Below are 15,786 nucleotides of genomic sequence, written 5' to 3' on the forward strand. Positions count from 1 at the left end.
TGTTTTAAAAATACTTTATTCTTTAGAAAATACAGCGTTCAGTACAGTGTGCTCTGCTCCCCCCAGCTTCAACCCCCTGACTCCACCGAGGCAACATCAGGACATTCACTGCCACAGCTGGAAAGCACAGGGCAGGTTTCACTGACCCCTTTTCCATCCTCTCAGGGAGACAGGTGGCTCTTGAGCCCTCACTGGTACCCAGCAGCAAGGTGCTGCCCCCCAAGCCCCCAGTGCAGCCCCAATCACAGTGCCAAGCTCAGACCGTGGAGCTGATGATGGTCCTTGGTGGCTGGGGACATCCCTGGGGGCACACAGGGGCTGTCACACTCCCCCACACAAGGATTTGGGGTAGCCCACGTGATTATTGAGACATGGGGCTGCCCCAGCCCAGAGACCCAGCTGAGAAGCTGGGAGTAAGGTAACAGTGGGGGCTGGGGAATGGAGAGTGGGGGACCAGCGCTCAGGAGCCCCTCATCTCCCATCCTAAACAGGAATGGGGCTGAGTCAGGGCTGGAAAAGCTCCTGAGGGGGAAAACCTTACTGGGGCAGTTCAAACAGGAGATACAAACATCACCCAAAGGCATCCAGGTCCAGGCTGAGCTAGAACTCAGTGGGGAATTTCCACCTCCTGCTGCCTGGCTCTCTGCAGGGAGAAACTCCCGTCCCACAGGAAGCAAAGCCCACCCCACAGGGGGTCCTGCCCACACCCTGAGGGTGCAGGATCGCTCCAGGCCTGGGGCAGAGGGGCCGTGCACACCAAGAGTGGGACAGGGGAACAAAGTCTGGAGGCTGGGAGGGCAGGCAAAGAAGCATTTTCTCTTTTCAAACAGGAGTCCCCAGCATTACCCCCTTCCCTTTGCATAGAGCAGCTTTCAGGTGAGTGTGTCCTTCAGTCACCCGGGAACAGTGAGAGCAGTGCTGTGACCCTGAGGGGGACAGGAGCAAGGCTGGGGACAGGCTCTGCTGCTCCCGTCCTGCCCCCGGGGCTCGCACAAGGAAAAGAAACAGCAACAACCCTGACCCCTCCCAATCGCTCTGCCCCCAGGTGCAACAAGCCATCCAGACGTTTACAAAAGGAATGAAACAGGAGAAAAAAAAAGGTAAAAAAAACAACAACAAAAAAAAAGGCTGAGATGGAGGGCAAGATCCCCAGGTCAGCAGAGAAGGCGCGGAGCCGCGGGGATGGGTGGTGTCCGTGCAGCGGCATCTAACTGTCCTCGCCGTTCTCGCCCGGGCCCTTGATCAGCCGCTTCTGTCCCCGCTTGCCCACGGGCCCCCGGGGCTTGGCGAAGGCCTGCCTGAAGGCGTGCTGCTTGGGGTGCACCTCCTCGTACAGGAACTCGGCCGTCAGCTCCGCCCCGTCGTCGATCTCGATCTGACACGGGCAACGGGCTCAGCGGAGGGACTGACACCCCCTCCGGGGCACCCCGCGCCCCCAGCCCTGCAGAGGGGCTGAGCACAGTCCCAGCTCCCCCCAGAGGGGCTGAGCACAGTCCCAGTGCCCCCAGCCCTGCAGAGGGGCTGAGCACAGTCCCAGTGCTCCCCAGAGGGGCTGAGCACAGTCCCAGCTCCCTCAGCCCTGCAGAGGGGCTGAGCACAGTCCCAGTGCCCCCAGCCCTGCAGAGGGGCTGAGCACAGTCCCAGTGCCCCCAGCCCTGCAGAGGGGCTGAGCACAGTCCCAGCTCCCTCAGCCCTGCAGAGGGGCTGAGCACAGTCCCAGTGCCCCCAGCCCTGCAGAGGGGCTGAGCACAGTCCCAGTGCCCCCCAGAGGGGCTGAGCACAGTCCCAGCGCCCCCAGCCCTGCACAGGGGCTGAGCACAGTCCCAGTGCTCCCCAGAGGGGCTGAGCACAGTCCCAGCTCCCTCAGCCCTGCAGAGGGGCTGAGCACAGTCCCAGTGCCCCCAGCTCTGCAGAGGGGCTGAGCACAGTCCCAGTGCCCCCCAGAGGGGCTGAGCACAGTCCCAGCGCCCCCAGTCCTGCAGAGGGGCTGAGCACAGTCCCAGTGCCCCCAGCTCTGCAGAGGGGCTGAGCACAGTCCCAGCGCCCCCAGCCCTGCAGAGGGGCTCACACTCACCTTCTTGGCTATCTCCAGGCAAAATTCCTGCTCCACAGTGTCCAGCAACCGGCTCTTGCAGCTGGAGTAGAGCATGCGCTCCTTAATGCTGCACTTGTAGCCAGGCATGGAGTAGATAAAGACTGCAAAAAGAGAGCAGGGCTTGTGGCATTGCCCAGGCTCACGGGCTTCCCACCCTGCTCACAGAGTCCTGATAGCATCCAGCAACAGAGGGTGAGCCATTCCATCCATCACCCCTCCCAAACCTCCCCTGGTACTCCTGTAACAGCAGAGGAAAGCAAACCACCCACCACCAAATCCTCTGCACTGCACCTGGCACCAAAGGGTTTGCCCTTTGGGCAGGAGGGAACTGACTCAAGGCTTCCAGATGCACCAGCCCTATCCCCATCCCTGCTTGCTTTCCATGCAGCCAATGGTCCAGGAGAACAGGGACTGGCACAGGCTCCAACTGGCCTTTCCCAGTGCTGAGGCTCTCACCAACAGACTCCAGGTAATCTCCCTCATGTGAGTGCTTGTACAGGAAGAAATGGTAGCGAGCAGAGTCCTGGGGGATCCTCTTGGGCAGGTCAGAGATCTCCGTGGGGCTTGTGTGCACCAGGTCGATGGTCTCCCGCTCCAGATCCAGCTTCTGATGGACAGAGGGGACAGGGAGCAGATGGCAGCGAGGCAGAAGCAGCATGTGGGGTGTGGAGCACAGGGAAGCCATGTGAGGAACCTACCAGCTGGATGTAGTTGATTTTCTTCTGCTTGAGAGCCTGGATGGCTTGCTGGGCATCCAGCTGCAGGGGGAAGGCCAGGCCCTGCAGTGTCTGGTGCTTGCTCTCCACACTGATCTCAGTCTTCACCTGGGGATGGAGACAACCTCGAGTGTCAGGGCACAGTGCAAAGGGTGGGGAAGGGAGGAATAGGAAAACCAGCTGCTTCTGCAGCTGAAGGCTTCTCATCCAAGGAGCTGTCTGACACCTGGGATCATGGCACTAAACCACTGAGAATCAGCCAGGCTCAGGATGGTGGTGCTTGTCACCATCCCACCAATCCAGGACATCACCCAGCCATGCACCCCCACACCTCCTGATTCACTCTCAGCAAAGCTCAGCTCAAAACCAACGTTTCCCAGTGAATCTCTGGCAGGGATGCTGTGATAAGCACTGACACATGTCCTCTCTGATCATCTCTGACGGCAGCCCATGGGTGACAGGGGAAACCCTGAAATCACAGCACTCAGCTGGGCACCCCACCCTCCTCAGTGGGTTTAACTGCAGCACACAGACACTCCCTCCAACACTGGAGCTGGGGATTGGAGATCCACAGCTCAGACAGAATCCCAGATGCTGCTTTCCCCACAACCCCTACAAGGCAGAGGCTGCCAGCCATCCCCGAGCAAACCCCTAGTCCAGGAGACCAAACCCCACTGCAAGGAGGGACAGAAGGAGATTGTAGAGACATGAAAAGGCTGCAGGTGCCTCCATCCAGCCGCAGCAGGGGTCCCTGGTGGGACTGGGAGAAGGGCAGACGCGGCGGGCACACCATACCTCCTCGGGGTCAGGGTACTCTACCAGCGATGGGCAGCAGCAACAGCCCCCCACCATCTGCCACAGAATACAGGATACAGGGAGATGGTGTCACCCCCACGGCAGAGGAACCCCTCCCACCTCAAGACCCCCTCCCAGGGAAACACTCCAGCAACACTACCCCAGGTGCTCTGCAGTGAGCATGGGTCCCTTTTCTTTGGGATCAGTTTTGGGAAGTTTGCATAGAGTCCAACCTTTATTTATTTTTTCTTTCTTCATTTCCCTCCCCCTGATAGAGAAAAAGAAGTCAAGGCATGCCAAGAGAAACACAAGAGTTTGAGCTGACATCTCAAAACCACTCGGCAGCACCCAAGGGGCTCTCTTACAGGCTGCCCTTTGTTACAGCAGCCCCACGCAGTTGCCACACCCTGGGGAGATGTTGGAGCCAGATGCCCGGAGCAGAGCATGCAGGAAAACACTGCCAGGAGAAGGGAAAGCCGGGCATCAAGCGGGCAGAGCAGCCTACCATCTCAGTGCTCGAGTCTTGGGAGCAGGAATCCTGCCAGCGTGGGGAGAGGAGACACAGTGTCAATGGCACCGGCGCAGGGGGCCCGGGACACACCATGGCCAGGGGCAGGGAGCTGCACCACCCAGCCACGGGGCACAGGAGATGGCAGTGCTGGGAGGGAGGGCTGGGCAGCGCCGAGCCTGGGCTTGCAGGGCTCCACCACCATCCCTGTGCCCCATCTCCTGGCTCCCCAGTCACAGTGACCCCAACCCAGGGTCTGGAGGAGATGCAGCACTTGCAGCAATAGCTTTTGGTCTATCCTCCACCAAGGAGCATATATGGAAGGTTTGTGAGGAAAACAATGCTCAAGCCTCTATCCGTGTCAGGCATGCTGGAGGATGAGCAGGGTTGATGTGCAGCTCTTGGGAAAGGGAAATAATTGCTCAGGTGGGCATGAAGTCCAGCTGAACTCCAGCTCTGCTATCCTACCATCCCCCAGGGTGCTGTGGCACCAGCAAGGGCCTGAGGGCAAGTGCCCAGGGATTCAAGTTCACCTGGTCCCACCCTGTGGAGAGGGGCAGCACAAGGACATTAGCACTGCCAACACCACCAGAACCCCAGCTTTCTCTCCCACAAATGCAAGAAGACTGGGAGAGTTAGTGGGACCACAGAGACCTTATCACTAACACAAAGCACACTGAAGTCAAAACCACCAAGAGATGGAAATTTGTGCCAGCAACATCAACTGCCCCATATACCTCTGTATTTTCTACTTTCCCTTTTCAAAAATACTAAGAACTGGCTGCCTGAAACACTCCCCAAGGCACAGCATGGGAGCAGTGCATGGGACAGCTAATGATGCTGATGATGCATGTGCTGCATCCCAACCTTGCCAGCAGCAGGCTTGCCTGGGGGGTTATTTTATCTCCTTTTCTTTAGGTTAGACTTTCTCCTCCTCTTTCATCCCTCCTGGCATGCTGCTGATCTTGCCTAAGGAGAATTTCTTATGGCAAAGTCCTCATGGGTGGGTTCTGGCAAAGCACCAACAGCACAGAGCAGCTGTGAAGGACACAACCTTACACACTGTGATGACACCCTCACCTTTGCTTCTTCTCAGTCCTCCTGCCTCCTCTCCCAGCTCCAAGGCTGCCTTGCTCTGTCCCAGCAATGGGATGTGCCAGCTCCCTCTCCACCCATGTTTCAGAACCTGCAACACTTCTACAAAGACTCCCCAGTCGTGGGTGTTGAGCTCAATGCCAAATTCAAAGCTGTGTCTCAGCCCACGGTCTGCTGACAACTATCAGCTCAGTAAAGCTGGCATTTTCCAGCTATTAAAAAATATATATAAAGCAGGTGGCAAATTTCCATGAGCTCCCACCCAGTTATCATATAGGAGGTTAACTCACAACATCATCTCTGTCCATCCAATCCTCAAACCACAGCCTCAAACCTGCTTTCCCAAAGGCTGGGCAGCTCCCTGGGAATGTGCAGACCTGAGTCCTTCCTTGCTCAGTGCCAAAGGCTGCTGTGCTGGCCCTGAAGCTCTCTGCTGCCCTTCTCTCCCCATCCCCTCTCTGCACTCATCTGGTGGCTGGGGAGGACCCCAGGCAGCCTCTCCCTGACCACAAACACAGCCATGTGCAGGGTGGAGGCTGCAAATCTGGCCAGTGTCTTGGAAGGCTGAGGCAAGAGCGTGAGAGGGGAGGGGAGTGGGGCCCAGCAGCAGCTCCAGGCAAGGGGCACAGCAAGGGGCTGGTGGCTTTTAAAGAAACCATGCCTCGTGTCCCTTCTGAAACCCCAAGGGGTTGGTTGAACACGAGGGGATGCACAGGGCCCTGGACCTTGCAGGGGCCTGGGCACACACACAGAGTGCTGAGGTCAGGGCTTGCCCCAGGGCTGATTGCCAGGTCAGTGCATCTGCTCCCCCAAACTGCACTGCCATGGCAAGCACACTCCAGACCCCAGAGCCTGTGCACAAGGGACCCTGCAAGCTGCAGGCAATGAACAAGGCTGGAAGCATCACTGTAACACCAACACAGAGACCCCTCAGCACACCCAGCACTTGGCTGTTTACCACCTTTAAATACACAGGCAAATATATATTCATCTTCATCTGTTTCTTAATGTCAGTGACTCCTCCCTGTGGCCCAGGCTGACACAGGGGACCATGTACCCTTAAAATAACCCCCAACAAACCACACAGCAGCAGAACCTCCATCCAGGAGCTGCATGTCACAAAGGCAAGGGTGGGAGGGAAGGAGAATGAGGCAGATCAATGAGCATCACAAGCACCACTTACCTGGGCCATATCACCCTGGAAAACACATCCCAACAGCTCCCCCAAAAATACTTAATCCCACAGCACAGACCAGATAAGGTGATGGCAGATCACAGAATCAGCTCAGCCAAAAGGGACCCTCAAGGATCATCAAGTGCAGACATCCCAAGGTGCCAGACAAGCCACCCAGACACCATCAGCACCTCTCTCTTAAACATGGACATCTCCCTGGATCCTCCAGAACAAATTCTGCCCAGGCCCTCCAGGCTGGGAGCTGGGATAACTGCCCTAATACCCACCTGGTGGAGACCATCCCTCGGTGGCACCTCCCAAATGTCCCTAAACTTTGCCACCTGCAGACCTGCTTTGGCAGGTGGAACTCACCCCCAGACCTGCTTCAACAGGTAGAAATTTCCTGCCTCATCTGTGCTATTAATTTATGCCACGAGGCTGATTGGCTTCACATCTCCCACCCAAGTCCTGCTCCATCCATGAGCACTACAGCCTCAGCACAGGCAGAAGAGAGGGATTCTCCTCTAGAGAGGAAAGCTTTCTATGCACCTAAGGGAAATTCCTCCATCCCCCCCCAAAAAATACTGCTTTCAGGTGGTCTCCCCACACAGTGAGCACAGCCCCTTTTCTGCCTCAGTGTGTCACAGCACCACAGAGGCTGTGAAAGGCCAGCAGAGAACAATGGTGACACAGCCTTTTGTGCCCCCAGCCCTACCCTGTGCCACTTCCACATCCTTTCCAGCACATAAGCTCCACAAATGCAGGCTAAGATCTGCATTTCTTGGGACAGCATCCCTCATATTTATAGACATAAAGGAAGCATACAGGAGAGGATGCTGCTGCAGTCCAAAGATAAGCCTGAATTCCTTCTGCTTTCCCTATCTTCAAACTCAGCTCTGGCTTTTGCTGCAATACCCACAGGTTAGAGACGTGCTTTCAGCCCCAAGTCATCTTCTGACCGTCAGCAAAACAGAGTCCTGAGCTCATGTGCAAGCAACAGGAAAAAAGAATTGTGTAAATTCCTATTTATGCTACCAATTTGTGAGGGTGCTCATCCACCTCGAGAAGGGCAGGAATGGTTTAAATGGAGAGAGTGAAGTAAAAATGAGCCAGTCCTTTTAGCTGAATGATCACTGCATCCTTCATCCCTGTGTGCCCAGAGCGCCTCGGGCTCCTCTCCCAGGGCTGTTGGACACCCACCCCTGCTGGCACCCACCCCTGCTGCACACCCACCCCTGCTGGCACCCACCCCTGCTGCACACCCACCCCTGCTGGCACCCACCCCTGCTGCACTGCACACCCACCCCTGCAGCACACCCACCCCTGCAGCATACCCACCCCTGCTGCACTGCACACCCACCCCTGCAGCACACCCACCCCTGCTGCACTGCACACCCACCCCTGCTGCACACCCACCCCTGCAGCACACCCACCCCTGCAGCACTGCACACCCACCCCTGCAGCACACCCACCCCTGCAGCATACCCACCCCTGCAGCACACCCACCCCTGCAGCACACCCACCCCTGCTGCACTGCACACCCACCCCTGCAGCATACCCACCCCTGCTGCACTGCACACCCACCCCTGCAGCACACCCACCCCTGCTGCACTGCACACCCACCCCTGCACTGCACACCCACCCCTGCAGCACACCCACCCCTGCAGCACACCCACCCCTGCTGCACTGCACACCCACCCCTGCAGCATACCCACCCCTGCTGCACTGCACACCCACCCCTGCTGCACTGCACACCCACCCCTGCTGCACTGCACACCCACCCCTGCAGCCACCCACCCCTGCTGCGCTGCACACCCACCCCTGCTGCGCTGCACACCCACCCCTGCAGCACACCCACCCCCTGCAGCACACCCACCCCTGCAGCACTGCACACCCACCCCTGCTGCACTGCACACCCACCCCTGCAGCACTGCACACCCACCCCTGCTGCACACCCACCCCTGCTGCACTGCACACCCACCCCTGCTGCGCACCCACCCCTGCTGCACTGCACACCCACCCCTGCAGCACACCCACCCCTGCTGCACTGCACACCCACCCCTGCTGCACACCCACCCCTGCAGCACACCCACCCCTGCTGCACTGCACACCCACCCCTGCTGCACACCCCACCCACCCCTGCTGCACACCCACCCCTGCTGCACACCCACCCCTGCTGCACTGCACACCCACCCCTGCAGCACTGCACACCCACCCCTGCTGCACACCCCACCACCCCTGCTGCACTGCACACCCACCCCTGCTGCACACCCACCCCTGCTCTGCTGCACTGCAACCCACCCCTGCAGCACACCCACCCCTGCAGCACACCCACCCCTGCTGCGCACCCACCCCTGCTGCACTGCACACCCACCCCTGCAGCACTGCACACCCACCCCTGCAGCACACCCACCCCTGCTGCACACCCACCCCTGCTGCACTGCACACCCACCCCTGCTGCACACCCACCCCTGCTGCACACCCACCCTGCTGCACACCCACCCCTGCTGCACTGCACACCCACCCCTGCTGCACTGCACACCCACCCCTGCTGCACACCCACCCCTGCTGCACACCCACCCCTGCAGCACTGCACACCCACCCCTGCTGCACACCCACCCCTGCTGCCACACCCACCTCGTTGATGCGGATCTGCTGCAGCTCCTGCTCGGCTGCGGTCAGCGGGGCTGGGGCAGAGCAGGAGGACACGTGCTTCTGGTAACCACTCAGGGACACATCCTCCTGCAGACAGAGCCACAGGGCCATTGCTGCAGGGCTGGCTGCACCCACAGCCTCCAGGTGAGTCTGAGCCACCCAGCTCCCTCCTGCCCTTAAGGCTCTTGGATTCCCCCATGCAAATCCCACACTTGATCTGCCTGTTCTGCCCACTCTGCCTCTCCCCAGTCACCCATGGCTGTGGCAGTGGGCTCCTCTGGCTGTTTCATGAAGCTCATGAAGTGAGAGGGAAAGGCAGAGCCCATAGCCCAGGAGCAGCACAGGGACCCCAGAGAACAGCAGGAATGTTCCCTGGCTCCACCAGTCCCAGAGGGCCAGCAGGACTGATGCCCAGGAGCCCTGGCTGTGCAGCTCCCTCTGCCCATGGCAGAGAAGGAGAAACCTCCATGCCAGGCAGCAGACAACCCCGGCAGGGAGGCAGCTCTCACTGCTGGAGTGACACTGCCACCACCTGGCACTTCTTCTCCCATTCAGCACAAAGCCCCACACCCTGCAGCCTTCCTCCCACCTCCTCCATGCTCTCTATCAGCTCACAGCCATGCAGGCAGGAGAAAGCAGCACTGTGGAGGACCAACACCCTGCTGCTCCCTCACCAAACCCCAGCATCTCACATCCCACCACCTGCACGCTGAGCTCCAGGCAGGCTCTGAAGCTCAGGGTCAGACCCAAAAGGCTGCCCAGGACCCACCACCATACCTTCACTGTGCCAAACATCTCGTCCTTTATGTGTCCCCCTCCAAACTCCTTCTTCACCGTGGCTCTGGTGGCAGCGTACAGCATCTTCAGCCGGACCTGCCAGGACAGGGGTGGCACTGCTGTCACACAGGGACACCAGGGACCACACAGGGGCCCAGTGCTCACAGCCACCATCTCACCACAGCCTCCACACACTTCAGACTTCCCTGGGAGCACTCACTGAGCTTGTAGCTCGGTCTGATTTTTAATGGCAGCATCCCTGGGTAGGGATCAGCTGGGAAAATCCACTAGAACTATTTCCAGGGCTGCAGCCTTGCCAAGTGCTGCCCACAATCCAACAGTTTATTCCATGCTTTGCCTTCCAGTCCCTGAGCTGCAGAGCACTTTTTCCCACCAGCACCTGGGTTAGAAGAGGTACAAATACCACAGAGACACTTGAAAGTGACTTTTGCCTTTGGCACTTCTATTGCACCATTCTGCAAAATGTAGGGAAGAGGTTTGGCAAGTGCTCCTGGGCACACCATGCTCCTGCAGTAAAAGCCTCTGTGGTTTGTTGAAAGATATACATATTTAAATTATATATTATTATATATACAGGTGTATATGTACATGTATATGTGCACAAATATGCACATGAATATAAAATTACATAAATGTCACTTATATATATATTTTTATATATGTGACCAGTGCATGTATTAACGTGGCAGTAAATCTATCTAGCTTATAGATTATAACAAATGTATAACAAATATATACATAGGACACACATATACATATATATACACAGATAAATATGTATATAGAAGGCAAGCACACATGTTAACACATCAGTAAATCTCAGACCTGTTACAGAATGTGCTCAACAGGATGGCATTTTCCAAGCTGTACCCCAGTGACATCCTCTAAACCTGCTTCCCATCCAACCAGTCCTTTTGTGCCCACTCTCCAACAGCTGATTTTGGAGCAAGGCCTGGAGAAGGGCTGGCAGCCACTCTGCATCAGCCTCAAGCAGAGCAGGGCCAGGCTGGAGGCAAATCAGTGTCACTGGCAGCTCTTCCCAGCAATGGCCATCCATAGTGGGTTGTCTCCATCCTGACCTCACGGTGCACACCACTCCCCCCTCTACATCCCAAGTAGCACCAAAATAGAGACACAGTCCCAGTGTATCTCTTAGTGTCTTAAAAAATTCCCCATGCCCAGGGCAGCCTCCATTTCTCAACCCAGGCACTGTGACCTGGTGTGAACGCTCCTCCTCAGCCCCAGGGCAAAGTGCCCTGGGCAGCACCTCCCCCAGCAGCCCTGTCCCCAGGCTGGGTGCCCAGAGCTCACCGGGGAGCTGTCAGGGGACCAGGAGATGAAGAGCCACTCGTAGCCCTGGGCGTTCTGGCTGTCCAGGCGGTACAGGAGGTAGCAGGGCTGCTGCTCATCCAGCAAGGGCAGCACCAAGGGGTCGTAGTCGGCATCCCAGCGCCGGGACAGCTCTTTGTGGGCCCCCAGCACGAGCTGCTCTGCAAGGAGAACACGGCAAAGGTGCTGTTAGGTGAAGGCAAAGTTCAGCTTGCTGGACCAGGTGGTGGCTCCTGCAGCTCCAACAATGATGCTGTACTGCAGAAGAATAAATTATGACCTCGAGTCACATGCAGGAGTGTGCATTCCCTGGGATGGCACCCCAGGAGAGACCATGGGGCTGTAGCTGCTAGGGAGGGCTGGTTTTGTGCCAGCTTCCTGTCAACCATCTCTTCCCCTCCTGTGTTTCTCACCAGCAAAGTCTCTCTGGTGACCACCTGTGACTTCCTTCCATTCTGCTCCCTCCAGCTCTGCAGTCCTCAACCATCTCTCCTTGCCCACAGGGGACCACAAGACCTCTCCCATCCCACCTGGACAAGCCCTAGGGTCACTAGAACACCTTAGCAGGGACACAGAGAACCACCAACATTTTGGGTGCTGAGAAAAGTAATGGTCTCAGCAAAATCCAGGATGATGAGCCAAAGCTGCTCTCATTGGATTCCCTGTAACCTCACAGGAGTCAAAATCAGAGCTGATGCCCAAAGCCTGTGTGTGTGGGCAGCAGGGATGTCCCACAGTCCCCAGCCTGGAGGGGGACCATGCTGCCAGGAGAGCCCCAGCCTCTGAAAGCAACCTATGTATTTCACACACACCTCAAGGTGTTATTTTCAGCTGCTACACAAGTGGCAGTGGGACTGGGAGACCTGTGAGCTGGGCATGTTCAGCTGGGATTTAAATACTGGTGCAGGCATCCTACAGACATGAATCCACATCCTGGCAAGGGTCAAGTCAAGCTTTGAGATTGCTGGGTGAAAAAGTGGTGGTGCTGGGGATACCAGCAGAGGTTGCTGGAAAACAGCCTGTATTTTCACTCCATTTGTAGATGCAGAAAGGTCTGGGGGCAGATTACAGGACTCAGAACAAGATGGAGGAAATTCTGGAGGTGCCAGGGCAAAATGTTTTGATGTTTTGGACAATCAGCACTTGAGGGCATGCTTGGCCAGGCACATGCCCTGCCAGGACCTCTGCCCACAGCCCCAGTGCCCAGGGAGCCCCTTGGCTGGGGCACAACCCTCTCCCTCCCAACCCATTCAGCTCAGCAGCTTCAAATCTCATGGCAAGAAAGCTTTTAAGGAAAATGGTTGAGGAATGAAGTGTTTGGGAGGAATTAGTCACCCCTTCTTCCCACCCAGGCAGGACATGCCCTATGACAGCAGCACAGCCCTCCCCTGCCCAGCACTGCCCTGGCATCTGCCACCACCACTGAATCCAGTCACCTGTGCATGGGTGGCACAAGCTGCTGGCTCAGCAACAAGGACGGGAGAGAACAAGGCAAAGCCAAAGGTAAAACTACCTGTTTCCAGAAAGGGAAGCATAAGAACCGCTGTGTACTCCTAAAATAAACACAAAGCTCTGTGAATGGATTTGTGCATCACAAAGACCTGAGATCCTGAAGAAACTGCAGGAATTTAGCAGGGCCAAACCCAGTGGCAGCTCGAGGGTATCTCTGTCTGCAAAACAAACCAAAGCCTCAGGCACAAAGCAATCAGTGCTGAGTCACTCTAGGCTATTCCCGGGCTGTGACTCAGCTGGACCCCAGCCGTGCTGCTGGGAGCTGCCAGCTCCAACTCTCCCCTGAGCTCCTTGCAGTTCTGCTCAATCCATTCAGGGATGAATTTTCTTCCTTGGGAAGTGTCACAAAGGGCAAACTCGGAGCAGACATCCTTCAGTAAAGTTATATCAGGCTGTATCAGGCTGCTTGTACCAGGAGTTGCTGCTGGAAGGACAGAGCTGGGAGTGTTTCTGTTCCTCCAGGTGTCCCCAGGACTCCATGCCTTGCTCTGAAATGCCTCTGCTAGGGAGCCCTGCCTGCAGCTCTGGTGGGTGCCAATCTGCAACACTCAGTGCACACCATCACCTAGGAGTAAAGAAATGCATCCACCAGGGAAGCCCAATCTTGTCCCAAATCCTGCTGACAGTGAGGAGCAGGGCATCATCCAAAACCACGCTGGAGCACAAGCTGCTCTCACACCAGGAAACTGCTGCTGAGACTTGGGTGCACATCTGCTCCCCCACTCCCTCCTCCATCCAATCTCAGCTCTTCCCAGTAGCTCTCTAAAGGAAAAATGACCTCAAATTGCTCCCAAAGGGTCACTCAGCCACAATGGTGGTCTTGGAGATGCTCAGAGACAGAGCATCTGCCATAAGGCTCCTTGCATCACCTTTTTCTCCTTCTACTCACTGCTGCCTGATCCAAAATGCCCCAAGACAAATTCTCCATAGGGCAAAAGGTGCTGCAAGCCACCCAGCAGACAGGGAAGGTCCTCTTCCACATCCCCTGCTCAGGCAGGGCAGCTGACACACCCTCTCCAGGCAGTTCTGGACACCTCCCTTCCAGGGTGAGCATCCACCTGCCTGGCTGTGACATCTGCCACTTGTTAGTACCCAAAGGTCCTTCTCTGCTGGGTACCAGCAGGCTGAGGTCCCCTGTGTGACAGAAGAGTGGGGGCCCTGCTGCTGACAATGGACAGATAGATAAATCCCTTTCATCCAGAGCAGAGATTGGGAAATGTTTTCCATTGATGATAAAAAGTCTCCCTTGCTGGCATCAACAGCCACAACCCAGAACCAGTGGCACAAGCCCTAAGCATCCCAAATCCAGGCTTAGGGACAACAAACACAAACCTGATTCCCACTTTTTAAAAGCAAAAGAAGCTGAGACAAAATTGTTGTCAAAGAGACTCCAAAGAAACAATGTGGATGTTTCACCCCCCAACAATGGGGACCTTGCCAAGGACAAAGCCAACTGCTGAGCCTTGCTGCAGTCCCACTGATGTGCCCCATGCATTGCCAGTCACGCTGCTCTCCTGAACAGGACGTTGTGGCCTCTCCAAAGGTCAGGTGGGCTCCTTATGACCACAGGCTCCTTACAAACACATCCACCTCGGTGTTTGCCCACCCAGGGGAGGTGCTGACAGCAGCTTGGCAGGGCAGCAATGTCCCCAGTGCTGTGAGAAACAAGTCATTCATATGCAATTGTACAGCCGAGGTGATGGAAAACCTACACCAGGGCAGCTCCCCGCCCCTGGGACACTCAATCAGTGCTGAGCTCTGCTCACTTGCTTAACAGATGCAGAGGCCACCCAAAGGACTTGTTCCATGGGATAAACACAGGCAAGGTTGGTGCCAGCCTGTATCCTGGGCCTGGGGCAGCCCCATGGATGGGATGGGTCTCAGAGTGTGGCATTCCTCATGGGATGCCACTGCTGGGCCTTGAGCCACAGAGCACCCCTCTGCCCTGAACATCTCCCTGCCAGGTGTGGGATGGCACGTCTGAGGAAGAAGATGCCTGAGCATCACCCCCAAGAGAGGTCCCAGGGTCCCTGCAGCAGCCTGTCACAGGGATCTCATAATCAAATATGACACAGCAGCAGCAAAAGCCCCCACAGAGCACAGACCCCAGGCTGGTATTGCTCTGCTGGCAAAGCCACTGCTCCCCACTGGAGCTGCCCTGGGGCTCCAGAGCTGCTCACCAGCACACCCAAAGTTTGGGCTTGTATTTCAGGTCTGGGTTGCCACATGCCCAGAAGCCCTGGCAGCATTTTCCTTGAGGTTTCCAAAAACATGAGCTGGCACCACAGTGGTGAAGAAGAAAGGAGGAGAGGAAATAGAGAACAGACTGAGTGTAAATCAAAGCACTTAAAAGTGAGACTTACCATCCTCAATGATGACCTTGATGAGCCGAACTGAACCATTTCGGGCTTTGGCAAAAAAGTCCCTTAATTCTGTGGTGGCTGAAAGAACCAAAAACATTGTGATCAGATTTAGCAATCAAAGCAGGTGCTGGGCTGCTCAGTGACTGACCAGAAAGGGACCAACTTGGCAGGATAGAAATTTAAAAACTTTAAAAAAAAAATTAAATCTCTGATGCCAAAAAAATTATAATAAAAAAATAACAATAATACAAAACCCAAAAAGCTGGGAGAGAAGTGCTGCGTCTCCCTGAGTGTCAGAGTTAAATAGCAGCTGGGAGCACATGTGATCCAGAGAACCTGATACTTGGCCTGGGTGAACATAATCACCCAAATTTAGATGATGGCTGGGCCAGTGCAGGCAGGGAGAGCTCAAGTGACAAGCTGATTCGCTTTACAGAGCAGCAGGGCTGGCACAGGGTGGCTGGAGGATGTCCTGACAGGCTGAGATGTCCTGGGCTTGTGACACACGGCAGGATGCTGCTCCCAAGAGGCTGGGAACCAGCACAACTCCAAACTGGAGATGCTGGTTTGAAGCTGAGCCCGTGGGGAAGGGAAAGGAAACAGCCCCAGGGTTTTGCTCTGGAGCTGGCAGGGCTTGGATTGCAGAACGCTTTTGGGAAGAGTTTTGGGGAGCATTCCTCCTCATCCCCCTCCCTGAGCACCAGGCAAAGTTAACCAGTCCTCAGCATCCTGGAGGCACTGGATGT

The 15,786-nt window shown here is 56.4% G+C and overlaps 1 protein-coding gene across 1 annotated transcript in view; it reads right to left on the reverse strand.

The window, feature by feature from the left end:
• The window catches only part of TWF2 (twinfilin actin binding protein 2), a 24,537-nt gene continuing 8,751 nt past the window's right edge, over nucleotides 1–15,786 (reverse strand). The window contains exons 2-9 of the mRNA XM_079317311.1: nucleotides 15,041–15,118; nucleotides 11,148–11,326; nucleotides 9,816–9,911; nucleotides 9,021–9,125; nucleotides 2,794–2,919; nucleotides 2,552–2,702; nucleotides 2,075–2,196; nucleotides 1–1,375 (exon numbers count right to left, since the gene is read on the reverse strand). Of these exons, the coding sequence (XP_079173437.1) occupies nucleotides 1,208–1,375; nucleotides 2,075–2,196; nucleotides 2,552–2,702; nucleotides 2,794–2,919; nucleotides 9,021–9,125; nucleotides 9,816–9,911; nucleotides 11,148–11,326; nucleotides 15,041–15,118 (1,025 nt within the window). The 3' untranslated portion in view covers nucleotides 1–1,207. The remainder of the gene's footprint in view (nucleotides 1,376–2,074; nucleotides 2,197–2,551; nucleotides 2,703–2,793; nucleotides 2,920–9,020; nucleotides 9,126–9,815; nucleotides 9,912–11,147; nucleotides 11,327–15,040; nucleotides 15,119–15,786) is intronic.

Source organism: Erithacus rubecula (assembly GCF_903797595.1).
Source record: "Erithacus rubecula genome assembly, chromosome: 13".
In the NCBI taxonomy this organism is placed as follows: domain Eukaryota; kingdom Metazoa; phylum Chordata; class Aves; order Passeriformes; family Muscicapidae; genus Erithacus; species Erithacus rubecula.